Source organism: Puccinia triticina, chromosome 7A (assembly GCF_026914185.1).
Source record: "Puccinia triticina chromosome 7A, complete sequence".
NCBI lineage: Eukaryota > Fungi > Basidiomycota > Pucciniomycetes > Pucciniales > Pucciniaceae > Puccinia > Puccinia triticina.
The window spans coordinates 2,334,176-2,360,571 of NC_070564.1; the positions used below are offsets into that span (position 1 = coordinate 2,334,176).

Genomic DNA, 26,396 nt, shown 5'->3' on the forward strand with positions numbered 1-26,396 from the left:
TGAGTTGAGGTAAGCCGCCACGAGATCAAAGCTCTGAACCGGCCATCCATGTGCTGCCGCAACCACAAGAAGGAGACGTAATGAGACAAAAGTCGCCGTTGGTGCAAAAGTGGTGTTGAAATCCTCCCCTTTGATCTGAGTGAAACCCTTTGCAACATATCTTGCCTTGAAACGTAGACCGTTGCCATTTGCCTCCGGTTTTGTTGCAAAAACCCAGCGCCCCCCTAAAGCTTTCTTGTCTTGTGGCTTCAGTTGAAGGATCCAAACCCGCATCTGTTCCAGATTGCTCAATTTAATTGCTATAGCTTTCAACCAGGCTTCTTTATCCGGCAAGTTCATAGCTTGTTTGAAAGATTTTGGCACCAAGATGGCATAAAATTGACATAGATCCAGGATCTTATCAACTATAAGCTCCTGGTTGGTGAATTCAATTTCCTGTGAGAAGTTGCCTAACTGCAGAAGGTTCATTATGTAGTCAACAGAGAGTTTTGATGCTTGTACCTCTGATGTCGTAGATTTCTCTTTGGTCTGCTTCGAGTCCCTGGGCGCCACTGGGACATCTGACAGATCCGCCGGAAATCAAACCATGGCTGAAGTCAAAAACTTCTAAGTTTCTGGGATGTAGAACAGCCACCCCTTACTTTGTTCTAGATGCGCAATGACGAGACCTCTGACTGCTTGCTTGTCTGGCTTCTTGCATTTTTCCGGCGGAATGTGAATGTAAGCTGTACTTCCAAAAACTCAAAAACTGTTGTACTGTGGCTTCTGTTGAAAAAGAGCTTCATAGGGTGTGACGTCTCCACACGCCTTGTTTGGCAACTGATTGAGAACAAGCCGCCCAAAGAACAGCGTACGGCCAGAATTCCTTGCCCAGAGGACTGTCAATCAGGATTGTCCTGCCCGTGTCAGCGATAGTCCTGTTGAAACGTTCTATCACCCCATTTTTATAATGGTGATTGAAAGATTTCAGACGACTAAGATTTATTGCTTAGTTAGAATCTGTACAACTTGGTTATATGTGTCTAGTAACATTTGATCAAGAGAGGTAATATCTTATCCAAGTTTATTAAAGACAGAGAAACACAGAAACAAAGATCAAGGGTTCCCCCTACAAATTAAACAAATCACAAAAAAAAATGCAAGGGTTCCCCCTCTCAAAAAAAAGCAAATCACAAAAATAAGCCTTCTTAGGACCAAATACAAACACCACAAACTGGACCCACTATCCATCCCTGTCTAGCAGGGTTTAAAATAGTGGGTGGATGGCCCCCAGCGCGCCGCATTGAAGGCATTATCCAAAGGGGGGCCAACGAGTTTAGCCCCTCAAACTGCGCAAGTGCAACAGCGGAGGGGGTTGAGGACGACTGGAAGTACAGCAGCAGAGACCGCCCTGGGAGACACAAGCAAGAAAGCTGACACCTCTTTTTATATTCAACTCGGCACCACCTGGCACAGCCCTCAAGATCCACCAGCGGACTCAACCATTCATCTTGCCTTGACAACTAAGCCCAAAAAAAAACTCCTGGGGGGAGACTGTGTCAAGATAGGGTTCAGGAACAGTGCGGAATGTATTCCATGGGGGTAGGGAATGAAATACTACAACTAGAAGCCTAAAGCGGAGGCTACCCTTATCTGGGGTAGAAATGGAACATGAAGATGAGCCCCCTTTTGGACATGGAGCCGAGATCTAACAAGAGCTACCGAGTAGATTGACCATTCACTGGCGAGCTGCTTCCCTACTCCGGCCCCATATTATCATCATTTGCATTATACAGCTCATCGTGAAAGGATACCTGCGGTTATGGAGGCTATCAGTATTGTGCGGAGTTTGTTGGAGAGGCAGTTTAGACGAGCATACCATCGAAACGTGATCGGAACCATGTCATAGTCTCCTCCTTCTTGACACGGTGCTTAAAGCCTACACGGTTGGTGGCGTGCTTTCGTCGAGAAACTCGGTAGCCAGGTCGGCCCATGACGACGAAGAAGTCCATACCGAAAATACTAATTACTAGGCATGAGATCATCAGTCTCAGGATAGATAACCAGGAAGGGTTTCGCGTACCCAATTCCGGGGTCGTATTTGATGCCCAAGTCGATGTGTTCAGTGATACCGAAGCCGAAGTTACCGGTCTCGGAGAAGTTTCGCTTGCGGAGTTCGTACTCCTTGACCTTGAGGCCACGCTCCAGGATTTCTTCGGCCTTGGGTCCACGGATGGTCACATGGCAGGCGATCTTCTCGTTCCTTCGGATTCCGAAGTGACGGACAGTGTAACGAGCCTTGGAAGTGACCGGGGTTTGTCCGGTGAGTTGTTCCAAGACCTATGTCGATGTGCAAAGAAGTTATCCATAAGGCAGTCAAAAATCATGAAACAGCACCTTTTGGATTTGCTATGAATGATTTAATACCTTGGAAGCTCGGGTGAGACGATCACCAGATTCACCGACCGAGATGTCTTTCGGCGCAAGGAGGGGAAAACTTGAATGAGTAAAACTATTTGTCCTGCGTGCCTGGGTTTGACAAGCTGTGGCTCACTGATGACCAGCTTTTCGATCCGGAGCTCGCGCATGGGGTTTGTCTTGGTGTCAGCCTGGATACCAACGGCGGTCGAAGTCAGTCAGAGGCATATTATTGATGGAAATGTGGGGCGGGCCATGGGAGCTCGAGAGGGAATTTACCATCTTCGTTGGCCGAACTCGTCGTGTCTTGAGGTGCTGGTCGGGTGTGCTCGTGCCAGTCTAACGGAGCTGCCTGCCGGGCCGCCGAGCGGTTTGGCTATGGGGGTGGTCTCACCAGCGTAGGGTTAGGTTTCAGTGCCCCAAGGCGTGCCCCCCTAGAAGACTTTTTGGGGGTTCATGTATCTATTTACAACCCGCGCCGTGCGCAGGTGGCGCCAGTGCTCAGTCCGCGCCGGCCGGTCGCGCGACCCCCGCAGCCAGGTAACGTGGCTGCCCCGATCATCAAGCATCAACGTCTCGCTTGGTCAACTTAACCCATTCAACACCCTTCACGATGGTCTGTGGCTTTTGCATCTTTCTCGTCGTCTCAGTCGACAGCTAAAATTCGGAATCACGAACTGATATCTTTCTCGATTGGAATGTGTGACCGATCGATGACTGACAGGCGCCCAAACAAAGCAAGATGCTTGCTCTCATCAACTATCGGCTACGAGTGACCCTGAATGACTCGCGAACTTTGACCGGACAGATGCTAGCATTCGATCGACATCTCAACCTAGTCCTAGCTGATTGCGAAGAGTTTCGATTCATCAAACAGAAGAAGAAGAAAGGTCTTCCAGCCAATTCAAATGCCGACGAGAATGAAGAACTAGAGATGAAGAGGGCACTCGGCTTGGTTATCCTTCGGGGAGAAACTATCGTCAGTCTCAGCGTCGAAGGCCCTCCGCCAGCAGTTGCCGACGAGAAAGGACCGACGGTGGGTTTCTGCGGAGATGGAACGCGAATCGTGGGGAACACGTTGATTAAATATTCTTGTCTCCGTCCTTAGATCGCCCCTGGTCGAGGAGCTGGCGTTCCCGCTGGACGTGGAGTTGGTCTTGCCCCACCGCGTAAGGCACCCTGTACATCGGCTTTTTTCTTCAGAGGGATGATCATAACAAAGTTGTCTTGTTTTAACAGCCGGTGCCCCACCCCCAATGATGCGAGGACAACCAATGTCTTTCCCTCGTCCAGGTGGTCCGCCTCCTGGCATGCCTCCACCTGGCATGGGAATGCCACCACCTGGCATGGGCATGCCACCCCCACCAGGTCTTTCTCATAACATCAATCGTGCCTTTGACTATTTTGACTTGATTGTAACTGATGGGTTCCGTTTTCGTTCCTATTTTCATTTTTGGTTATCTGCAGGTTTCAATCCAAGGGGCCCACCTTTCATGGGTAATGCGCCCCCAGGCTTCGGCCCTCCCGGTCAAGCTCCCCCTCCCGGCTTCCACGGTGGACAATCTTTCCAGTAGAAGAATTTGAAGACTGGTTGAAAGTTCTGTCGCTGTCGGCGCTCGTTTCTTTCAGGACGGGGGCAAAAAAACTGTAATGTAAGGATGTTAAACTGCTATGATCTTTTTGCAAGGTTGTCAGGAGGTAATCCAATGATTTGGATGACCAACGCGTTTCTCCCTTAAATCCTGGAGCAAAAAAAACAATGGCAAAACGCTTTCCGTCTGAAAATAAGTTGAAGGATGAAAAAGAAAATCAAAAAGAGGAAAATGAAAAGCCTTTTTTTCTTTTTTCTGGTTGATATACGATGTAAACTGAGTGCTAGTCTGAAGTAGCCTTCTGATAGAACTGGAAAATGAAACAAGAAAGCGATCCCGATCTTAACTTTAAACCATAGAGGAATAGAGAAGGCCATGTTCAAGATGGTGAAACCCTTAACAAAAGTAAACCCGTTGATGCGGGGAAAAGAAAAAGTCACATTTGTCACTTACACGGCAGTTGCACGGATTAGGGTTTCGGCCGTCAAAACTGCCGTCAGAGCCAAGTGACAGTCAGATTGACCGCTCACCTAACGGCCTCCCGTCAGCCGTCAAACTGCCAGCCGAATTAACAGCCGAACCGCCGGCACTTGACTCCAGGCAAGTTTAACATATGTAACTTGCCTGGGGTCGGTTTGCCGACGAACATGGTTGACCAGACACCCGCCAGCTGGAACACAAAATGCTGTCAGAACAGCCCTAACCCAAAAGGGGCCCAAGACAACTCCGCTTATCGGAGATACATCACCCTTGGGGCCTTGGCCCTCAGGGCTCACCCATCCGCACTCCTCATTTTTTCCCAAGTCCCCTCATCGGAGGACACTTCACCCTCCATCTCCCCCACCCTCACCAACCCACAACCTCAGCCAGACCTTCAACTTTATCCTCTCATTCCGTATCTCACAAGCAACGTGCTCCGATCGGCGCGCCCGAAGGTAGAAAGGCCTTCAAAGCCCACGAACTTGGCAGAACTGGTAAGTTCTAGTTCAATGGGAAGAGGGGCTCACCAAATTGCAAAGGCTGACACCTGGCATCTCCTGATGGGAAAAAGAATGAAAGAGGCTTGAATTGAGCAGCCTGTCAACCCGTCGACTGATGATCTTCCTCATTTTCATCATTTGACTAACTCCTCATTGGCCGTCTCCATCGCCTCGCCCAGCTACTCTGCATCCGGAGGCGCCTTGTCAACAAGCTCGAGCGTCGACCGACGTCATTCCAGTGTACCAAGTGAAAGGCGGCAGTCCAAACGTAAGCCGACACCTGCCGAGATCAAGTTGCGAGACGAGACCCGGAGTGTCAAAGCTCTGGTAGATAAATTCCCTCTCTTCCTCTCTCCCCTCTTCTCTTCTCTAGCCAGCCATAAAAGCAGACCAAACGAAGAAAAAAAGAGATGAAAAACAAAACCAAAAAACACTGTACCATGCAATAAAAAAACAAAAAAAGTGCCCAGGTGGCCCTAAAACCTAATTGAGTGTGTCTTGTGAGTTGGCCCAAGAGGTGTGCCAAAAGCTATCGGAGAACGAGGGCTTTTTGTGGTCAAACAGTGGGTAAACGGCCCTGACCGCTTTTGTAGGGGGGCTTGGGTTGGACGGCGTGTTGCCGGACGGGTCGATGTGCCCTTACATTTGCCAGCGGGTTGTCCGCTTGCGCATTGGCGGGGGTGCCGTCAAGTTCGGCGGTCCGCTTGATGGTTGACGGGAGGCCGGCATGCGAACGGTCAACACTGGCTGGGGGGGAACCGTCAAATTGACGGCCAAACTTTGGCCGGATTGGCGGCGATGTGGAACCACTGAGTGTAGTCTCACCCCCGCCAATGCGCAAGCGGACAACCCGCTGGCAAATGTAAGGGCACATCGACCCGTCCGGCAACACGCCGTCCAACCCGAGCCCCCCTACAAAAGCGGTCAGGGCCGCTTGCCCACCGTTCGACCACCATTCAACCACACACCACCAGCAATTTGCCGGCCGATCACATTACTCACGGGCACTTTCAGTTTTGGTTTAACGGCCACCAGGGCACTTTTTTTGTATTTTATTGCATTTTAAATCGTTTTTTTATATATTGGTTTTTTTTTTTGATCTTTTATTGTTTTTTTAATCTTTTCTTTTTCTGAATACATGCTAGGGAGGGAAGGAGAGATAATGAAAAGAGAGGCTTGAGCAGGGATTCAGCGGGTGCAAACCATTAGTTGGAGACAGCGACAATCGAGCTGCCCAAGGCCTCGCTTGACAACTCGGACGTGGAGTGGTGGTTTGTGTGTATATGTGTGTGTGTGACAGGAGGGAATCAGGAAAGAAGTAGCGAGGGCTGGAGGGAGGGGGATGAAAGCGACGGCGAGACACAAGTACACATAATGAAGAAGAAGGAAACTAACGACGCCCGACGATGGAGATACGCGAGGGCCGGGGCCCCCTGGCGGCGCGGAATATCAGATGAAGAAGGAAAGAGACGGACGCGGGCTGGACATTGAGCCCCAAGATATATGTAAGTACGGTCGAGCCGCCCAAAACAGTCGGGGTCGGCGGGCGCCTTCTTTTGGGCCGGAAGTGGGCTTTTTTTGTGGATGCAGTAGAGAGGGTGCAAGGACAACAGGCGCCGGTCCGGGAACCGACAAGGCCGTGTTTTTTTTGGATGTTTAAATTAAGGGTGTGTTTGGTTGGGTGCGCATGGCTTTTTTTGGGGTGGTGGATGGTGGTGGTGGACAACAAGTGGTGGGGGTTCCCGGGTGCGGGGGCAGGCCGAGAGCGATAGACATAAATAGACGAGAGTTGAGAAGCGGCAGGGTTTTGTGAGGTGTTAGGGGAGAAGTTAATCGTCCATGGAGTCGGTGGAAGCCAGGCCGTCGATGCTCCCGCCGTCCTGGCTGCTGCTGATGCAGCTACTGGCGGTGCTGCTGGTGAGCAGAGGGTGGCGATGAGGGTGGTTGTTGGTGCCAACGAGAGAGGAGAGGTTGAGGGCGGGGCCGGAGGGGTGGTGGCCGAGGGAGAGCAGGTGGAGACCCGTCCGGCCATGCGGCCCCGTGTGCTGGTAATGGTATCGTAATCCGTTGATACTGCACCACACACAACAGCAGGTCAGAGACACGCGATCGATCGGAAGGGGCTTGGAGGCGGTGAATCTCGGTGAATACGCACTCTTTGTATGGCTTCCCACACACTGCATCGTGGCACACGAAAGCTTTTGATTCATCTTCGGCACTGAGCGTTTTCTGTGGGAAAGAGAAGAGTAGGGTGGGGGAGATGGAGGGTGGCGGTGATCCAATGAGCCGACTTAGAAAAAATGAGGCGGGTGGATGGATGAGGGCCAAGGGTGACGTGTCCCTCTGATGGGCGGACTTTGTCTTGGCCCCCTCTGCCCTTTTTTTGGGGTTAGCCTGGAGCTTGCCACTGTTCCCACCGGGTCAAGCGCGTTTGTCAGCAAACCGGCCCCAGGCAAGTTATGTTAAACTTGCCTGGAGTCAAGTGCCGGCGGTTCGGCTGTTAATTCGGCTGGCAGTTTGACGGCTGATGGGAGGCCGTTAGGTGAGCGGTCAACCTGACTGTCACTTGGCTCTGACGGCAGTTTTGACGGCCAAAACCCTAATCCGTGCAACTGCCGTGTATCCAAGCAGGCACTATGCCTGTTGGAGCTCGTGGAAATCAACGCAGCCAACTCTAATTGACAGGATAAGACTCCCTGTTAGTGGTTTTAATGTAGTACCACACATGTACATACTTAAAGTTATGGGCCTCTCCAACGGAGAGTCTCTTTGATGCACCGCTCCCCCCAGAGCTTGAAGAGGCTCAGATAAGCTAGGGTTTATCTGACCTACCGCAACTTCAAGTACCTCAGACCATCCGCACCGGGCGCTAAGTTAGCCCGGATTAGGGCACTTAGCCCAACCCGGCAACCGCATTGGGCCAGATTAAGACAGGATCAACTTGACCCAGAGCTCCCTGTGGAGCTAGCCAGGTATAAATCTAGCCCCAGGTAATCCTGGGACTTAAATCAAAATGAATATTGAACACCGGCAGGATAAAGGCAGATTATCCTCCTCCAAGTCCATACACCCTGTATCTTCAAAATATTGCATTTGAAAAAATCAACCATACTCCTCAATCACATCCAAGAACAATCGATGTCTGGCAACAACAACGAGCAAGACTCATCGAAAAAAAAACGGGCGCCAAATTTCACTTCCAAAGAGGATGTCCAACTTGCAAAGAGCTGGGTTGTCATCTCCGAGGATGCTATTTGATCAAATCAACAGAGCAAAGACAAATTCTTTGCTCGGATTGCCGAAGATTACAACACCTACACTTCGGGAGCTCAGAGAGATGCTAATCAGCTGCAGTCGAGGTGTTTTTTTTGTCTCTTCTTGTTGATTCATTCATGTCCTGACATCTTTTGGGCTGGCAGATCTATCTAGGTGGAAGATCATTCAACCTGCAATCCTGCAATTCGGGGCAATCCATGATCAAATCTCCAAGAATCCTGCGTCCGGATCCGCGCCCGCTGATTGGTTAAAGGACACGAAGGAGATGTTTTTCCGCACGGAAAAGAAGCTTTTCATTTATGAAAGTGGAATCTCCTCAAGGTGTCACCAAAGTGGCGGACAATCCTTGACGGAAAAGCAAAAAACGGCGCCCGACCCTCGGCAACCTCTTTGGTAAACCCCGCGCCAGCGCCGATGTCCAATCATCTTGACTCACAATTCTCACCGCCTGGAGACTCCAACATAGCATTGCAAGAAGCCAGTCAGACTACTGCTTCTCCTCTTTCTCAGTATAAACGGCCCGATGGCATCAAGAAAGAGAAACAACGGGTTGAGGAAAGCGAATTCCGGCGTCAAAAGTTGAAACTCCTCGAGAAAGCCACAAAGGATGCCGACCAAAGAATCACAGCAGCAATGCGTCTGAATGACATTCAAGAGCGACTTGCAGCCACCGAAGAGCAGAACGCTGAGCTCAGGGTGATGTTACAGAATGTTGCTTCCACCAGGAAAAAAAAATATTCACTTGATGGCAAGTGACATGATGCAGCTTTGGTTTCTGCTCCAGAGCTACTCCAGCGCTGCTCCAAGTCTGCTCCACCAGCACTTGTAGAGCTTGCCGGACTGCACCAGAGCACTCAATGTGGCACAGTCAGCTGATCCTAATTTTTTCCCAGGAACAGCTGAGCAGTAGGCATTGACTGAGCCTGGGCCAAAGCTGAGCATTGGCTGAGCCTGGGCCACAGCTGAGCATTGGATATTCCAAGCCTGAAACAAATCCAAGTGTCAGCTGGACCAAGAATATTCCAAATCTGAGCATCAGCTTAGCCAACAATGGTCCAAAGCTGAGCATTGGCTGAGCCAAGGCTGTTCTAAAGCTGAGTATCAGACGTTTTGAGACTATTCAAAAGATTAATATCACCTGAGCCAAGGCTGTTCCACAGCTGAGCATCAGCTGAGCCAAGGCTGGTCCACAGCTGAGCATCAGCTGAGCCAAGGCTGGTCCACAGCTGAGCATCAGCTGAGCATCAGCTGAGCCAAGGCTGGTCCACAGCTGAGCATCAGCTGAGCATCAGCTGAGCCAAGGCTGGTCCACAGCTGAGCATTGTCTTAGCCAAGGTTGGTCCACAGCTGAGCATCAGCTGAGCCAAGGCTGGTCCACAGATGAGCATAAGCTGTTACAGGAGTGGTTAGACTCAGAATCTGAGCATAGGCTGGGCCAAGATTTATCCAAAGCTGAAAATCAGCTGAGCCAATACTGGTCCAAAGCTGAGCATTGGCTGGGCCAATGATAGTCCTAATCGGAGTCTAAGCTGAGCCATGAATGGAATAAAGCTGAAAATAAGCTGGGCCAGGACTGGTTCTGATCTGGGCAACAAAGCTGAGCATGAGCTGGGCACCAAAGCTGAGCATAAGCTGGGAGCTAAAGCTGAGTATCAGCTGACCAGAAATGGGGATCAGTGGTGCCCAGCAAAAACTGAGGATCTCCTGTGGAAATTCTTAAACTGTTTACATGGTGGGTAGATGGTGGGTAGATGATGGGTAGATGATGGGTAGATGGTGGGTAGCCCGCTGGAGCTGGCATGATGTCACTTGTCATCAAGTGACTATTTTTTTATCCTGGTGTTCCTGTGCAGATGAAGAGCTTCGAGAATATCTCTGTGCTCGCAGGAAGGATATTATGGAGAAGATCAGAAATCCCCGCCCCTCCGCCTCAAATGCTTTGGTATTGACTTCGGCTAATGGTACAAACGAAAGAGAAGATCAACTGAACGATCCAGCCCAGACTCAGGACAACAATACACTGGGTACTCCAATTCCTTCACAACACCGACAACAACTTCCTCTTGGCAAAGCTGGCAATGAAAGTTCCCAAGATCCCTTTTGCAAGGGGAGCCTTGAGCTTTTGTCCCCTTTGGCCGGACGCAACCCAAATATCAACCCTTACTTATTTTAAAAACAATTTTCTTCATGCATTTCATCTCAATTTATCTTCATGCATGTTTCCTTACTATTTTTTATCTCACTTCATATTATTATTACAGAGCTCACTCTGGCAATGCAAAAAAAAATTGCAAATAAACCATTCATTTCTTCTAAAACCAATCAATGTATTAGAAAAAAGGAAAACTAAATGGTTATTTGGAATCGGAGTCTGCATCAGACTTGCTGAATTCATCTGAGTCAAATTCATAATTGCTGGTTTCCTCGTCCTTGGATCTACCACTGAGACTCCAAGTATGTGCAATGAGGTCCCTGAGGAGGTTGTCATGGATTGCTAGCGACTTCATTTCAATCGTTCAAATGAGCTGCTGTCAAAGAGGGAAAGGATTTGCGCAAGGTGGAATAAGTTGGAACAAGTGATCAAGCTTGTATGGCCTGGGTGGATAGCAATGTTCAACCAACATATTGTGCAGAATTATGCACGTGCTCATGATGGCGGCAATGTCGCCTGGATACCACTGGAGCGCTGGCTTTGTGAAGATTTTCCATCTACCCTTCAAGATCCCAAAAGCGCGTTCAACATCTTTCCAAGCAGCTTCCTGACTCTTGGTATAGTATTTTGTTGCTTGATTGCGGGCCAACAAGCATTTTGACTCAATCAGCGTTGACCAGCGGTGATAAATCCCATCAACTAGATAGTACGCATTTTTGTATTTCTGTCCTTGAACCTCAAATTGAACATTCCAGGATGTGCCGGCTAGTGATGATTGAAAAAGGGGTGATCGGTTGAGAACATTGATATTGTTAAGTGCGCCTGGTGTTCCAAAAAAGGAATGCCATATCCAGGTGTCTTTCGTTGCAACTGCCTCCAAAACCAGTGTCGGCCCCTTCTCTTTTCCTTTAAACTGCCCAGCATGCGCGGTTGGACAGTTCTTCCAACCCCAATGCATGCAATCAAGGCTTCCCAGGCATCCTGGAAATCCTTGTGCAGCATTTTGACTGAGAATCCTCTCCAGATCCTCCTCTGTTGGGCTTCGCAAGTATACCAGGCCGTAGAGTTCTTGGATTGCACCGCAGAAGACAGACATATTTTGTCAAGCCGTCGTTTTGCCCAGGCAGCAATATTTGTTGGTTGCATCAAATGGCATCACATAGCCTAACTGTTGGAGGAAAGCAGTTATTTTCTTTTCTGGGCTGAGTCCGAGCTTTCCGGTACAGTCTGCTTTCTGGACAAAGTACAGGTAATTTGAGGTCAGGTCGTGAAGAATCTGCCTGAAGACTTCCTTGTCAAGTCAAAACCGTCACAAAAAGTCCTTGTTGCTATACCTAGCAGCAGTGTCAATAATGATCAGCATTGTCTTCCATACAATGAACATGAAAAAAAATTCACTATCATACCTTGCATTCTCGTTAAGGTAATCAGCCATGAGCTTATTGTGGAAATCATATTGGTCACGGTCAATGTTTGGCCTTTGTCTGGTGGTTTCTTCAACTTCTCCATCTGAGTCAGAATCAAGTTCATCGATGAGGGTTTGGACTGTTTCTGCATCATTGAGGAGATCTTGAATCATCTGCCAACCAACCTGGAGATGATGTTGTATTAATGAGCTTTCTTCTCTTTTGTCCATGGAGGTAGGGAGCCAGTGGAATTGATTGATGCGGGTGCAAGTGTTAGACTAGATTAGCTGTTTGATTTGCAGAGATGATCTCAGCCAATGCGGTTGACCATCTGGATTAGTGCTAGTCCGGGCTAAACCTGGAGGTTTAACCTAGCCTAATCCTAGCACCTGATGCAGATGCTCTCAGTCTCAGATTGGAGGCTCCTTGTTCAGCCTGGGCTGGCACAACCTTCATGTTTGGGGTGAGAGCTTTCAGCATTTTAGGTGGGATTTTTTTCCTCCCCTCTATCCGGTCTCTGCCCCCAAAAACCTTATTGCCCCTGTGCAACCAGGTGAAAGCTCCAATTTTTGTGCATCTTTCCATGGGGCTACCATCTCATCATGGCTTTAAGTTACACTTGCCCTTGCCCTTATTTTCTGACTGGAACAGCTCACCGCAGATCCAGTGAGGATTAAATGTCTCTCACATGGTGGCAACAATGGGAAGTTACTTACGTTACGTTATCCAGCGGTATTTTCGTAACGTAACTTCCCACCGTTACCAGATAACCTGTTATTGTTATCTGGTGAAACATTCCTGCGCTTGTTTGGATAACGTAACAGAGGGGACTTTCCGCCTTGATGCCGCAAAAAAATAACGCCGATAACGCGTTAACCGCGTTATCTGGCCTACAAGCACAGTAAAATTGCCAAAAAAAACCGTGTTATCTGCACGTTATCCTCCTCAGATTGCGGGGAATAACATAACGTGTCTAGAAAAAAAGACAAAAAATAACGTAACTAAAACAACGCTGCCGTTGTGGTGGCCTTTTTCGTGGCGCTCATGGCGCGGAGGATTCCTCGAGTTTTTTTTTCAGCCATCAAGACAACAAATCACAGGGCATCAAGATCAATCAGCGCGCGACGCGCGCGGCGGGATCATCAAGATGTTTCAGGAGCAGGTCCCCGGTTCTCTTTGTGCTTGTTTTTGTTGCTTTTTCCTTCTTTTCTCTCCCAGTCTGATGTTCTTCTGTTTCTTAAATGCGCGTGTTGGATGGTTTTGTATGCGGAGGGTTGGTTTTCTTTCTTTGGTGTTGTTTCTTTTCTGTTCTTTTCTCCCCTCCTCTTGTTGTTGTGGCGCGCTTGCGCGCGCGGGTGTATGATGACTTGTCCACAGCATGTCACAGCCCCGGAGTCTGAGTTCAGCTCGAACTCAGATGATGGGGCGGCATGGGATTTCGTCTGAACCAAAATTTTGTTTGTCAGATCATCTCATCAACTCGAATCAAAAGTTTATTGATCTTTGTTCGCCGATATACTTGCGGGAGCTTCTGAGTTTCTCCTCTCAGCCCCCGCGCTGATCCTCTTCCAGATTCCTGTCCTTTAAGATCACTGTCCCCGGTCCAGTTCGCCGGCCCTTTTCCCCAGATTCTCAGCAAACAAACCACCGCCGACGGGAATCTACCCCCCGTTATCTCAAACCAAAATCCCCCCCCTCAAATTTCCGCTATCACTCGAATCCTAGAATCTTCCCCGGACCACCACGAAGGCAGCGCGCACCGCAACATTCCCTTCCAGTAACTGCCAACGGCCCAGCACCGGTCGGAGTTCCACGCCGTTAGCGCAACAATAACGGCACCAATTCAGTTACGTTATCCATTACTTTTTGTTATGGATAATGCAATTTCCCATTGTTGATGGTGGTCTTGCAGTCAAACCCCTGTGGTTTTGTGTTTGTTTGTAAATTGTGGGTGGCAGTTTGTTGTTTAAGGTGGAACAGAGAATGGGTGGTATTGGTATGTAAGCTGCTTCCAAAGGGGAGATGCCTACCAACAACTTGTTGCTTTCTCAGGATAAGTAAAAGCTGCAGCCAATAAGTTTTGATGACCAATTTCCAAATCCGCTATGCGTAAACCCCCTAAGAGCATCTCCACTGCAGGTGGTAAAATGCGTTGCCAAATCTTTGAGTTTGGCAACTGGGGTGCAGTTTTAGCCACCTGCAGCAAGGCAGCTTTGCACCATGAGTTGCCATAATTGGCAGCTTGCAGTTGTGAAATGTTTAGTTTGGGCCTGTTGCTGGGGGAGAAGGTGAGTTGCAAATTACAGAATGCAAATTTGCCAATTTGACCAGGCTTTGGCACTCATGGTGGTGTTGCTAAAGGGGTTTGGGGTGCTGTATTTGGTTTAGCAACCCGGTTTGGTACCTGCGGTGGAGATGCTCTAATTGATCAAGAAAGTTTTCACCAGCAAACAAGTTTTAGCACCTCCCACTACATAAATCAAGCCATTTAGGCAGCAGAAAGTCCTCCACCAGGGTCCGGGAATTTTCATTTTGGCCAAATAAGTGCACAGTTTGCAATCTTATTTTGTTTCAAAGTTGGACCAGAAGACCCAAACTGGCTAGACGCCTAACTTGACTAAGTCAAGGGGGGGACGCTGTCCTCCAAGGACCCTCTGAAGTTAGCTAAGTTAGGGTAGACACCATCACCCATAAGCCTCCCAATGGGAATTGGAGATTCTTTGCATCTGACTTAGCATAAGTCCCTTGCTTTGGAGGGCCCTGGTGGCCTGGGCTGGCGCAAAGCGCGACCTTTGAAGGAGGGACTTGCAGGTAATCCCAAAATTTTGACGTGGGGGCTTCTGCTGTCAGCCGCGGCAATACCAAGACTACTGTCTTCTAGCTACGCCAGCTGCAAAGAGTAGTTATGATGATAACTAGATAGGAAAGAGTGCGGTGGTTGGTAGATACTAACACCAATGGAAGCTTCAAGAGTGAAATAATTTTTATATATTTTATTACGGAGGGGCTTGACTTGGTGAAAATTCAAGGGTATTTAAGTGCCCTCCGTTAGAATTTTAGGGCCTGCAGGGCAGGGGTGTTTTGAATTGACTGAAGCAGCGGGGGCCTGAACAGGTGTAGTTCTCTGGGATAACCCCGTCTGGAATCTAGGAAGATTCCTGAGGATAACTAAGGAAAGGGGAACTCACTCGTAATACCCAAGTCCTCTTTCTTAGAGTAAAGAAAAGAGACATGTCGAAAGGGTGCGCACTGAGAGGTGTTGTGAAGTTTTTGAACTTTGATCTGATACGGGCTTCTGAAACTGTATAGGTTTTTCAAGGAAAGGGTTGAGGAAAAGATGGTACTGTGTCAGGAGTCGGGGTGGATGAAGATGGGGAGCCCTTTCTTAGCAAAAAAGGTTTGTCCTTTTGTAGTCTAAGGTCAGAGCCTTCTTTACCGTAGAGATATAAGTCTCTAAGGCTAGTCTGGGAGCTCATATTCCCGTCATCACATTTGTCACAAAGATGAGCGCTTCTCTTCTCATCTTTTCAACATAATTCTTGTCCCTAAGATGAGTGCTACTTACTTTAAACTAGGATGAGCACTCGCAATATCGCAAACATAGTTGCGATATTAATTCAGGGTCATATTTTTAGTCTTTCAAGCTACAGTTTAGCATTAGTTTGTGGTCTTAGTCGCAGTGTGTTCATAATGTGCGGTCATAGTCGCAGACTTTTAAATTTTGGCGTATGGATTCTTTCAATTTGTAGTTGCGCCTCCTTTATTGATTTTTTGTTAAGGAGGCGCACCCTTTCTTATTTTAAGTAGTTTTTCTTATTTATAATTAGATTTTTTGTACGCTCAAGTGAAGCACTTTTTATGTTTTATTGTTCAGCTGGCTCTGATACAGTAGCTAGCTGACATCTGCTCTTTTGGTGTGAGTTTTTTTCTGTCCCCCTTTCCAGTGTCTTCCCCCAACAAATACTTCATGCCTGTGGTACCAGATGGAAGGCCTCAAAATTTCTCTTCCTTTTGGAGTCAATCAGAACATTTTCCTTCCTCTGTCTCAAAATGAGTGCGCGCAGTTATGGTGTTCAAAGTTGGTTTGCATAATTTTATGCATGCATAAATCATAAAATCATAAAAATAATTTTGCAGGGGATATGACTGTCTGATTATGTAATACAAAATTTCCTCACCAAAACATTTTTATGATTTTATGATTTATGCATGCATAAAATTATGCAAACCAACTTTGAACACCTATGGTATTCAAAATTGCATAATATGCATATGTCACTGTTTACATAAAATCATAAAGAATTTTGGCTGGGAGATGTCAGCATGCATAAAACCTAAAGTGACATCTCCCAGCCAAAATTGCAGTTTATGATTTTATGTAAAAGAATCTTATGCAATTATGGTGTTCAAAGTTGGTTTGCATAATTTTATGCATGCATAAATCATAAAATCATAAAAATAATTTTGCAGGGGATATGACTGTCTGATTATGTAATACAAAATTTCCTCACCAAAACATTTTTATGATTTTATGATTTATGCATGCATAAAATTATGCAAACCAACTTTGAACACCTATGGTATTCAAAATTGCATAATATGCATATGTCACTGTTTACATAAAATCATAAAGAATTTTGGCTGGGAGATGTCAGCATGCATAAAACCTAAAGTGACATCTCCCAGCCAAAATTGCAGTTTATGATTTTATGTAAAAGAATCTTATGCAATTATGGTGTTCAAAGTTGGTTTGCATAATTTTATGCATGCATAAATCATAAAATCATAGAAATATTTTGGTGAGGAAATTTTGTATTACATAATCAGACAGTCATATCCCCTGCAAAAAATATTTTATGATTTTATGATTTATGCATGCATAAAATTATGCAAACCAACTTTGAACACCATAAATTTTGAATACCATAACCATAAGTGTAATGTCACTTTGATTCAAAAAGTTGGCCAAAAGCCACAATTTTGCCAAGGCTCTCACACGGAAAATGCCGGGAACTCATAAGCCTCCCATTGGGAATGGGAGATGCTTTGATGCCACAGGGACATGTTTTGAGACACCGGATTGAAGTAGTTGAATAGGGTAGCCAACCGGAGGTAGGCCGTAAACAAAAAGGGTCCTGCGGTGGCGAGCTTCCACTTGACCAGTGGGGGGGGGGGGGGGACGCACAGCTGGAGTTGGCACAGCCGGAGGGTTCCCTGGAACATTGGCACTTGGTCTTGTAGCCCTGATCATTGTGATTGTGGCTGCTTGTGGCTTCACTTTGTTCCAACATGGTGAGCTGTGATTCAGATAAGCCAAGACAAGGTGCATGAGGAGTGGAGTAGAATCTAAAAAGTTACCGTGTGATTCCCGGGTCCCATGTCGGTGTCCTGAGGCGGATTCTATCAAAAATATGCAGCAGACGTATTTAGACTATTGGATAGGGTTGGGTTGCAATGATGGTTTATGAGAATTCTACAAAGTTATCTGGTTCACTGGATGCTCTTCGGCGGCGGCGGGAAGATTGGGTCAAGCCCTCGGCTTGGCGGGCACTACTGGACCTCCAGGGGTCTTGTCCCCAGTGTTGCCAAACATTTCCGACCCGAGGCGGGAGAGTTTGACTGTCCGGCACCGTGCGAGACCTCGGCTAGATCCTGGCAAGCAAGCTGGTGGCCCACCTGCGGGTTTGCCCCAGCCTCCTTTTGCCCAGAGGGTTGAAATATGGTTAGGGTTAGTCCGCTGAACAAGTCCGCGCGTGTCCGTGGGTGGGAATCCATGCTTGTGGGATGGTTTGTGACGACCCAGGGGCCCCTCTGGACCGTACCGGTCGGCGTCAGAGCTAGACCCGCCCCGGGGGCCGGTGGCGCCCTGGGGGGGCTCGGCGAGCATAGGGCCCTGAGGGCGACACACCCGAAGCGTCTCCGGGGTAGCGACCGGTGGCGCCCCCTGGCCGCCACGGGTACCTGAGCGGTCGTCAGGGCGTGCATGTGTCGCCACCGGCCCCGTGGGCCACCCTGGTTAGCCCTGGGTGCGTTAAGGGAGCGCTAACTCCCGGGTGTAGTGTGGTTACTGTGGCGTGCAGGGGGCGCTTTGGGGCTGGGACGCCGGCGGGGCGCACCGCCCCTTCTCGATTCGTCCCGCTGTGTACCAGCATGATTTACATATGACTCTCAACAAACCAAACCAGGAATTTTGTACCACTTGGATGTTTTTTTTATTGGCAGAGATGGCTGGCAGTGCTCCTTGTGGTACATACATGGAGAGGCTTGGTTAGACTCGTGTCTTGGCGTCACATCTTCTGCTCGGCCGCGCGTCACGCCCCATAGCCGCTGTCTGTGAATCACGGAATACCCATGGGCTCACAGTTGTCCGGCTTACTTGGGCTTGACGACCATGGCGGTGGGCTGCGGCGAATGAGATGTACAGGTATGTTTGTCTTATGTATTCATGAGCCTCTTTCGGCCTTGGCCTTCCCGAGCCGGCGTTCATGGCGTGCATTGTACATACATACATAGCTTTGAGCTGTGAATGAAGACCCACTGGCGGTTGGGATTACCCGGCTGCTGTATGGACCACTGCCCCATGGAAGCTGATTGAAATATGTGGCGGAGCTGTATGAAGCTGTCGGTGCAATCCGCAGACAAGACCTTCAGACCAGCTCCAATTAATTTTATGTATAAAGAGTCCATCGAAGGTTGAGCAACGCCTCATCCTCCAATCCATCCACTCTGTCTAGCGTCTAAACTCGGTTATCACTCATCAATCCTCAAATCGTTACCAAAATGCAAGCTACCGCAGTTGTTATCCTTATGGCTGCCTTTGCCCTTTCTGGCGTAATGGCTGCCGTTGACAACACACAATGTTACAATTACTTCATGTACAAAGACGGTTGTGTCCAGGCTACCGGCCACAAGTACGACAGATGTCCAGCTCGGAAGCCGTCGCACCACCCAAAATCAGCCCGACTGGTAAGTCGAGCCTTGATTATGATGGAATCACTTGATAGCATCTTGGTATCCACTCATCTTCATGTGTCCCTTTCGTAGATGACTATACAGCAGGGGTCGCGCTTGGAGCGCCGTTACGATGGGCCGGCCAGGGTTTGTCACATTAACTTGCTTGGTTTTCTATGGCCGTGAGCAGCAATTAATTTATACTGCTTGCTCTTTGTTTTGTTCCTTTTTGTTGTTGTTTCTGGCAGGTCATCACGCAAGCCCGCTTAGTCTGGGTAAGTCGGATTCTATGAAGCGCGCCCAAACCCAGCCGGATTTTGACTTACAAAATAACTGCCGGACTTTCAGAGTTGTCCCAAGATCAAACCCGACCCTACGGGTAGGAGGCCTGAAGTGTGTGTCTGGGCTGGAGATGCCTTTGGGCGCAGCAAAACTGGTTGGCTCGACGTGTGGGTGCTGCTACGAGCTTAAATACTTAATCCACACCCCAACTAACGTGCCTTGAATCCAACAGGACCAACCAAAATAACTGCGGGAAACAAGTGTGAGTGGCAATTTAACCATATATCTGTCTGCCGCGACTAATCCATGCGATCAATCCAAACTACAATCTAGTTACATCCAAAGACAACGTCAACCTGGGCAAGCCAAGTATGCCATTATTACTGGTGGTACGTCAATCGCTTTCGTAATCTTCTGCCCAACCAATTCCGTCGGGTTCTTAATCATTGTCCCTTATTCCGCTTTACCGTAGGCTGTGATTTCGGAAATTCGGACGCCTCCGTAGGATGCTTCCAGATTGCGATGAACCAGCCGGTAAATGAATAGCTTGATTGACCCCAAATTCAGAGCGGTAGTTATGAGCAAGACTGACTGACTGATTGCATTCTACCAGCTCTTCGAATTATTCAACCCCACAGCTCCCGAGAGGGCCAGCCAAGAAATTGCCGAAGTGTCCTGGGACTTGTGCGTCCGAGAAATCTCTGTCTGATCTCTTTCGCTTTTGCTTTGCTAATGCTAGTTTTTTTTTGTGGAACGAACAGCAACAACCTCAAGTTTGACAAACCAGAGAATGCAGCGTTCTGAGTGCATTCTCGCATGCTTGAGCTCGAATCCCTCTCGCTTCCGATCTTCAGCCCCATTTTTTCGCAATCCCGTTCTCCACGCGATTTGATTAAAATAAACAAAAAAAATAGTTTCCGAGTCAGCTATTATCATGTTTTTGTTTCAATCTGTGGACCTTCGAGTACAGTCTAAATCTCTTTGGACCAGATAACATTTATATTTATAAGAAATACATCAACGTCATGGACCAGTTCACTGAAAAACTTGCAACTTTCCCAAATTTAAGTGTAAGGATCTTTAATCGGTCAGGTGAGTTCTTATCGGTGTGACTTGCGCGGTGCCGACTCGTGCGCGCAGGTAGATTCATGAGCTGTTAGCCAAGATCGTTCCCACTTATCTCCGAGTCACCTTGAACCGGTGGGGTTGAGTTGGGTGCCTAAAGGCCAAGTCCTTTAGCTCGCGCGGAATTAGCCAGCGATACGGTGCCCCATCAGGGGAGAGGTCCATGAGAACGACTCCAAAGCGGATAAGTGTGATTGAACACCTCACATTGCTATGCTGACTCCCGCCACTCAAGAGGAAATGAGTATGGTTTCATACATGTCACGTTATTGTGCAGCTGGAGAGAGAAAGAGAGAGATGGGAATATAGGAACCGACCAAGCGATCTGAATATGAAAGAAAAACAACGAGTAAAGAATAAAGAGAACCAAACAAGATGTCGGATGGTCGAGTGACTGATTGCGGTACGATAGCACTAGTAGAAGTATGAATCAATCATTGGAATCAGGAGAGAAAAACAGTATCTGCTGGTTGAACGAGGATGATAAGACAAGCTATCTAATTCAGGAACGAGAGTAAAACAACATGAACGAGGCCCAATAATAAATAACAACAAACCAGCCAAAAGAATACAATAGGAGGGTGTTAGTATGGACATGCTAGAGTTTTTTGAATTGGGTAGGATGATTGTTTTCCTTAGGATTTCTCATGTAAGGAGAAGAAGAGAAAGAAGAGTCTGCCGAGGTTGAAGGAGTAGAGGAGGAAGGCCAAGAGAGGTTGGCAAAGAAGACGACGAAGTTGATAATGCTTTGCCACATTCGCATCCTGTTTTTGTTTTCAACCCGAAATCCAAGCACGCATCCGCCCAAGCAATCATTAAAAAAACAGGTTTTGTTAGAATATTGATTTATCATCGCCACACGTTCAAAAGCAATTGCCCAGAACAAAAGGAAAAGAAGAACCCAGGTTAGTATTTGATCATCATTGTCATCCTTGAATGACATACACAGATACAAAAAAAAAGATAAAGCATAAGAGGAGTGGGTCGATTAGGAAGAAATTCTGGACCCGATAGGGGGCAGAGGAATTCAAGCCAAGCGATTTTCGTCTCCGGAAGAAAAAGTGAGCCCGAAGCAAAGCGACAGAAGAAGCCAAAAGAAAAAGATAGGAACGATTGAAAGAGAATAAAAGAAGATTGTCCAGTTCGATGAGGCCAGATCTTTATACAACAATCGGCGTCACGGAGAAAAAGGACGGAGAGACGGAAGAGGATCAAAAGAAGACGGGTCTAGAAGAAGATCTGGAAGAGGAGGATTGAGGATAGGAAGAGACTGCGGGGGGAAGGTTGGTCGAGGAAGGATTAGCGGCGACATGTTCTTTCCAAAGCGCGCGTAGACGGGCATGTTGTTCGAGGGAGCTGAGGGCTTTCTTGGTGCGCCCGAAGCTCTCGGCGCTCTTACTCTTTCGGTCAGGGTGTTGGTAGCCGACGCCGAGTCTACTCCCGCCACTGGTGCTTATCTTGGCCTGTCCAGATAGCTCACTGTGACTATAGTGTAGATCGACCGTTTTAGGGGTTGTGTGCATATATATGGGATAGAAAAATGTGCGGCGGGGCCGGGTTCATTGAGCCAGCACAGGTGGCGGACGGGGAGATACGTGGATATGTGCATATCAATCAACAGTGTCGAGGTGAGTTGATATGGCAAGGAAAGACACACGGGAGAAACGTGCCATCGATGATGACCAGGTGGAAAAAGAGGGAGAATGAAAGATGAGACGATCAGGGAGAAGCAGGAGAGAGAAGGAGAAGGATTGTGGTGAGTCTCATAAATACGCGTTTTTAAAACAAGAATAAGGAATTGAAATCTCGCAGCAGTAGTGGTACCGATTTCAGCGGAAATATTTCCAAGAGGGGTGTATGGTTAGGATAGCGGTCCGGAAAAGCAACACCAATGCCTATTTCGGGACCAGACATATCGAGTTGACATCAAATAAATCAACCCGTATCACGTCTCCAAAATCTCTGTTGCAAACGAAACACCGAGACGGAAAAAAGAAAAAGCACGCAGAGAAAGAGAAAGAGAAAGAGAAGAGAAGAGAGAGGGGAGAAAAGAGCCGAAGATTAGGAAGAGAGGGAATGTAGGACTAACCAGAGGTTGGAATGGCCATCAGTCCATAGGATGGGCCCGAATTTCCGGCGAACCTTGAGGGTGTACGTCGCGGTTTGGTTACCATTGAGGGGTTTTCGAGGGTAATACCAACGGAGGATCTGGCCGTCAGTTTCCCATCTGCCTGCGGAGACAGAGACGTCTAATTGGAGGGTGTCCTTGAACCGATTCGGGTCGAAGGCGAGGCCCTGAGCGGAGTCGGGGTTGAGGAGGGTGTGGTCTTGATGCTGATGTTGGTGACGATTGGAGACGGGGAGAGGAAGGGACGCGTCTGAGGAGCGGCCGACGGGCCAATTCTGCGGCTCGCGGGCATCGTTTTCCGAGGCCACGCGACGCTTGAGCCCGCCCGGATCAGCAGACGCGGATCCGAAGTGGACCGCCGGGACATAGATCTCCGTCGGGAGCTCCTCGTTGCCCCACCCCGTCCCGCCATCCTTCTCCGTATCTACCTCCACCGTCATCTCGAAGCTGGCGGTGTGGATGTCGAAGTTGAAGTAGCTCGGCACACCGACCGTGGCCACGGGGAACGGGCGACAAAAGGCCGGCAGGGCCCGCGCGCCGTCGTTCAAGTTCATCATTCCTAGCTCCAGACTCGTCTCCGAGCCCGAGCCTCCCCCTCCTCCTCCTACAGACGTGTACATCCCTTTGCGCACTAGATCGGTCTCCGACACTTCCGGCGTCCGATGGTTCAACGTCACTGCTGAGGCATTCGGCGTCGGCCCTGCCGATTGCGCTCCGTAGTTGTACTGGAACGGCCGCCCGAGAACCTTCCCGTGTCGGCTCGACTTCTCCGCGTACGTCGAGCCTTGATACATCGCGTCGTCCGCGCTCCACAGACTCAAATCCTCCCCGTTCCAGAGATCGCCCCATTGGTGCGTGTTCGAGGGGCAGTACGTCCACAGCGTGTAGTTCAACATATTCTCGCCATCGCAGGCGTTCAATGAGGCATCCATCGCCTTGATTTGGTTGCTGTAATCGCCGTCTTTGTACGCTTTCGACTTGTCCAAATCGTACGGAATTCCGATCTCACCTAGTCCAGAGAAAGGGAAACATTTTTCGTGAGCAGTGCGCTGAGAGAAGCAAGCGAGATGAGAGTTTGTTTACCCATCATCGTCGGAAACTCTCCCATCTTCTCGAGTCCATCTTGCTTGAGCATTCCCAATTGCGCTCGCATGCATTTCCTGATAGCTGTTTCACCGATCTTCAGGCCAAAAACGACCGAGGGATATTTACCACGAAGGATTCCCAGGGCATCTGCATTGAACCAATTCTATAAGAAAAGGGAAAGATCAGTTAGTGTACTGAAAAAAAAAAAGATATTTGCCGAGGGGAGAAGAAGGTACCCAATGTTTGGTGACCAAAGTCAAGCCGTCATAGAAATGACTGCTGAAGACGGAGCGATGTTGGAGGATAGGCAAGACGGAGGGGCTAAGGTTGGGGGGGATTTCGAAGACGGGGGGGTGGACGAAGAGGATAGCCTCGGGATGGATCTGGCGGATCATGTGACAATAAGCGTTAAGGTGGGGGCGCCAGTAGAGCCCAGCGAAGTCGGCAGGCTTGGTGGGGTCCTGGCGGGACTGATTGAAGTAGTGCGGCTTGAGGACGGTGTCGGTGTCGGGGTCCCAGATGCCGTGTTGGGCCCAGATGCAGGTGCCCAATCGCCAGCCGGGATCTCTGCGCCAGCCGTAGCCGGACAGGCCGTTAGGCTCGGCGCTCGGATGGAGCCAGGCCCTCTTCCCCTTGGGGTCCACGACCACACTGCCGTCGCGCTGGGGCCCAAGGGGCCCGAACTTGTAGTTCTCCAGCTTGCATGCGCCGCCCATGCCCATCTTGAGCCCCTGGAAGCCGGTCGGGGTGGGCCCGATCCGCAGGGGCACCTCGTCCGGGATGGCCGTGAGGTTGTGGAGTCCTAGATAGCCGTGGTTGGGCTCGTTGAGACTGTCCCAGCCGATCACCGTCTCGTCGAGCAGGTCGCCCGCGCTCGCCAGCTTCATCGCCAAGCGCCGATACGCCTCCAGGAAATGGTACTGCAGATAGTCCTGGATGTTCACCCCGTCGATCACACACTTCGGCGCGTAGTCCCGCCCCGCCCAGAACATCGTGTTGACCGTCTGACACGCTAGCCGGTTGTAGTTCGTCGCCCAGATCATCGCCGGAAACGTCGACGGGTCCGGGCTGTCCGGGTGCGGCCATTCTGACTGGAGATACGCCGCCCCCGTCACCGTGAAGTTCCGTGGATTCAGCCCGCAGGCGTACAGCGTCCATAGAGGCGCACCCGACCCTCCACAGAATCGCGAAAACTTCACAAACACACATACAAGCTCGTGTCAGAGGCCTTCGTGTCCCATTTGGCCAAGAAGAGACGGTTCAGCTTACCAGGTCTTGATGAGGATCCATGTAGACACGGAAGCCGTATTCCTTACATTTCCGCAGCATGGCAACGACGTATTCCATGTAATCGTCGTCATATTGACCACTGGAAGAGGGCGAAGGGGAAAGTCATTACAAATGTTTTGTTCCGATTTTTGAGTTAGATCGATACTCACGGGCCTTGGTGCTCAAGAGCTTCCCAGACGGTGACAAAGCGCAAGCAGTTGAAGCCCCATTGGCGCAGCCGAGTGAGGTGGACATCCGCGGAGCCGTCCTGGAGGTTCAAGTTCTGGCCGATGTAGCTGATCCCGGCGGAGTTCTTACTGGCAGAGGGGTTGTGCTGAGAGAGGGGGGTGTCATGGGTGGAGGGGGTCAGGTTCTGGGTCTCGAAGTTGAAGGAGGAGGAGTCGGAGGTGTTGGAGGAGTCGGAGTGGGCCTGGGTGTATGAGTTGGAGCGGCCCGGCTGGATGGGCTGGCCGTCCTGCTCGGCAGACTCCCAGAAGTTGTGGAGCACGTGCTGGGGATGGTCTCGGGGTATTTTGGCCGAGCCGGAGAGGTTGACGCCTCGGAGAATCAGGGTCCTTCCTGAGGTGTCCTTGAAGTGGCGGGTGTCTGAGTGGATGTAGAAGTGGGGGAGCTGTTTGCCGGTGAGTCGCGAGGTCTGGTAGGTTTCAGCCATCTGCGCCGGCTGAGTCGCTTGTCGTCGCCCGTTGTCCTTCTGCTCGAGTCTTGCCGTGCTGCTGTGGGTGAGGTGGTAGAGGGGAGGATATCGGAGGGAGGATGGGTGCTTGCGGGTATGGAGATAGAGAGCCGGGCTGAGTATGGGGTTATGAGAAACAAAAGGACGGGAAAAAACAGCCCTGTTTATTGACACGGCCAAGCTGCCAACGAGCACGCACTGTTCATGGACAGGACGCTGGGTGCCTCGGCTTGGCCCCGCCCGAGCTGGCTGGCTTTTGAAGGAGAGACGGGCAGTGAGCTGGACTGCCAAGGGCACTCGCGCACGACAGATGAGCCTGTGCCGATGATCGGAAGCGATCCCCGGTGGATGCTCCTTCCGGGCGACCACCACCAGGGGAGATCAACTCACTGTTGGGGTGGCGACCCCCTAAAGCACCATGGCTCACCAGCCAGTATACGCTGAGGCGAAACTGCAGACTTGCCGATCTCCTCAGCTCATGCAAGCAAGCTGCTGGCGGGAGGGTGCTCGCGGGGTGAACTTGTGTTAAGTTCGAGGGAGTCATAATGCTGGCGCGAAATGAACGCCACCCAGCGGACAGCCAAGTCCGACGGACGAGGGCAGTCCAAGCACTCGTCGAGCCTGATGCTCTTTTGCAGGGCTGGCCGTACTTCTTGATTGCCAGACCACCAGCAAGATAGAGATGGTAGTCTGTGCACTCGACTCGTCCTCCTTCATGAGAGCAATGAGAGCAATGAAGGAAGCCAATAATCCTCTTTCGCATCCCCAGCTTCTTCCCACTGTCAACAATCTGTATATTTTTTTCCCCTTTACATCCTTAAAGCCATGGCTGCTTGTAACAACCAAGGCCTGGGCTGGGTGAAGGTTATGTTAGCAACAGTTTTCTCCAGTTGGCTCTCTTTCTTTGGCTGGTTGGAAATAAAAAATCTTATCATTTAAGGCTTGCTCTTTTCTCTCCCAGACAAACTACCCATTGTCTGACCAAAACCTTGAGAAGATCACCACTTTCTTAAAAGAAATCCTGAAGCGGAGTAACCCAGGTTAGTCTTTCCAAAACC

At 49.4% G+C, this 26,396-nt stretch overlaps 7 protein-coding genes across 7 annotated transcripts; 3 read left to right on the forward strand and 4 right to left on the reverse strand.

The window, feature by feature from the left end:
* Positions 1-1,844: 1,844 nt before the first annotated feature.
* Positions 1,845-2,679, reverse strand: PtA15_7A274 (uncharacterized protein; the record flags this gene model as incomplete). The annotated part of the gene is made up of 5 exons (XM_053170864.1): positions 1,845-2,001; positions 2,063-2,319; positions 2,407-2,453; positions 2,534-2,588; positions 2,677-2,679. The coding sequence occupies 5 exons, from the start codon at positions 2,677-2,679 to the stop codon at positions 1,845-1,847; spliced, it is 519 nt and encodes a 172-aa protein (XP_053022103.1).
* Positions 2,680-3,139: 460 nt separating this feature from the next.
* On the forward strand, positions 3,140-3,971 carry PtA15_7A275 (uncharacterized protein; the record flags this gene model as incomplete). The annotated part of the gene is made up of 4 exons (XM_053170865.1): positions 3,140-3,433; positions 3,506-3,566; positions 3,637-3,765; positions 3,865-3,971. 4 exons carry the CDS (start codon positions 3,140-3,142, stop codon positions 3,969-3,971), a joined length of 591 nt encoding a protein of 196 aa, XP_053022104.1.
* A 2,827-nt stretch (positions 3,972-6,798) lies between these two features.
* On the reverse strand, positions 6,799-7,152 carry PtA15_7A276 (uncharacterized protein; the record flags this gene model as incomplete). Its single annotated transcript, XM_053170866.1, has 3 exons — positions 6,799-6,849; positions 6,928-7,042; positions 7,148-7,152. 3 exons carry the CDS (start codon positions 7,150-7,152, stop codon positions 6,799-6,801), a joined length of 171 nt encoding a protein of 56 aa, XP_053022105.1.
* Positions 7,153-8,659: 1,507 nt separating this feature from the next.
* PtA15_7A277 (uncharacterized protein) lies at positions 8,660-10,204 on the forward strand (the record flags this gene model as incomplete). Its single annotated transcript, XM_053170867.1, has 2 exons — positions 8,660-8,941; positions 10,133-10,204. The coding sequence occupies 2 exons, from the start codon at positions 8,660-8,662 to the stop codon at positions 10,202-10,204; spliced, it is 354 nt and encodes a 117-aa protein (XP_053022106.1).
* Positions 10,205-17,330: 7,126 nt separating this feature from the next.
* Positions 17,331-18,196, reverse strand: PtA15_7A278 (uncharacterized protein; the record flags this gene model as incomplete). Its single annotated transcript, XM_053170868.1, has 3 exons — positions 17,331-17,669; positions 17,872-17,941; positions 18,180-18,196. The coding sequence occupies 3 exons, from the start codon at positions 18,194-18,196 to the stop codon at positions 17,331-17,333; spliced, it is 426 nt and encodes a 141-aa protein (XP_053022107.1).
* Positions 18,197-18,583: 387 nt separating this feature from the next.
* On the forward strand, positions 18,584-19,840 carry PtA15_7A279 (uncharacterized protein; the record flags this gene model as incomplete). Its single annotated transcript, XM_053170869.1, has 9 exons — positions 18,584-18,769; positions 18,848-18,901; positions 19,003-19,029; positions 19,103-19,203; positions 19,269-19,298; positions 19,370-19,425; positions 19,509-19,570; positions 19,650-19,720; positions 19,798-19,840. 9 exons carry the CDS (start codon positions 18,584-18,586, stop codon positions 19,838-19,840), a joined length of 630 nt encoding a protein of 209 aa, XP_053022108.1.
* A 919-nt stretch (positions 19,841-20,759) lies between these two features.
* Positions 20,760-26,101, reverse strand: PtA15_7A280 (uncharacterized protein; the record flags this gene model as incomplete). Its single annotated transcript, XM_053170871.1, has 9 exons — positions 20,760-20,925; positions 22,251-23,298; positions 23,373-23,538; positions 23,612-24,568; positions 24,645-24,744; positions 24,815-24,978; positions 25,153-25,453; positions 25,538-25,692; positions 25,766-26,101. The coding sequence occupies 9 exons, from the start codon at positions 26,099-26,101 to the stop codon at positions 20,760-20,762; spliced, it is 3,393 nt and encodes a 1,130-aa protein (XP_053022109.1).
* Between the last annotated feature and the right edge of the window lie 295 nt (positions 26,102-26,396).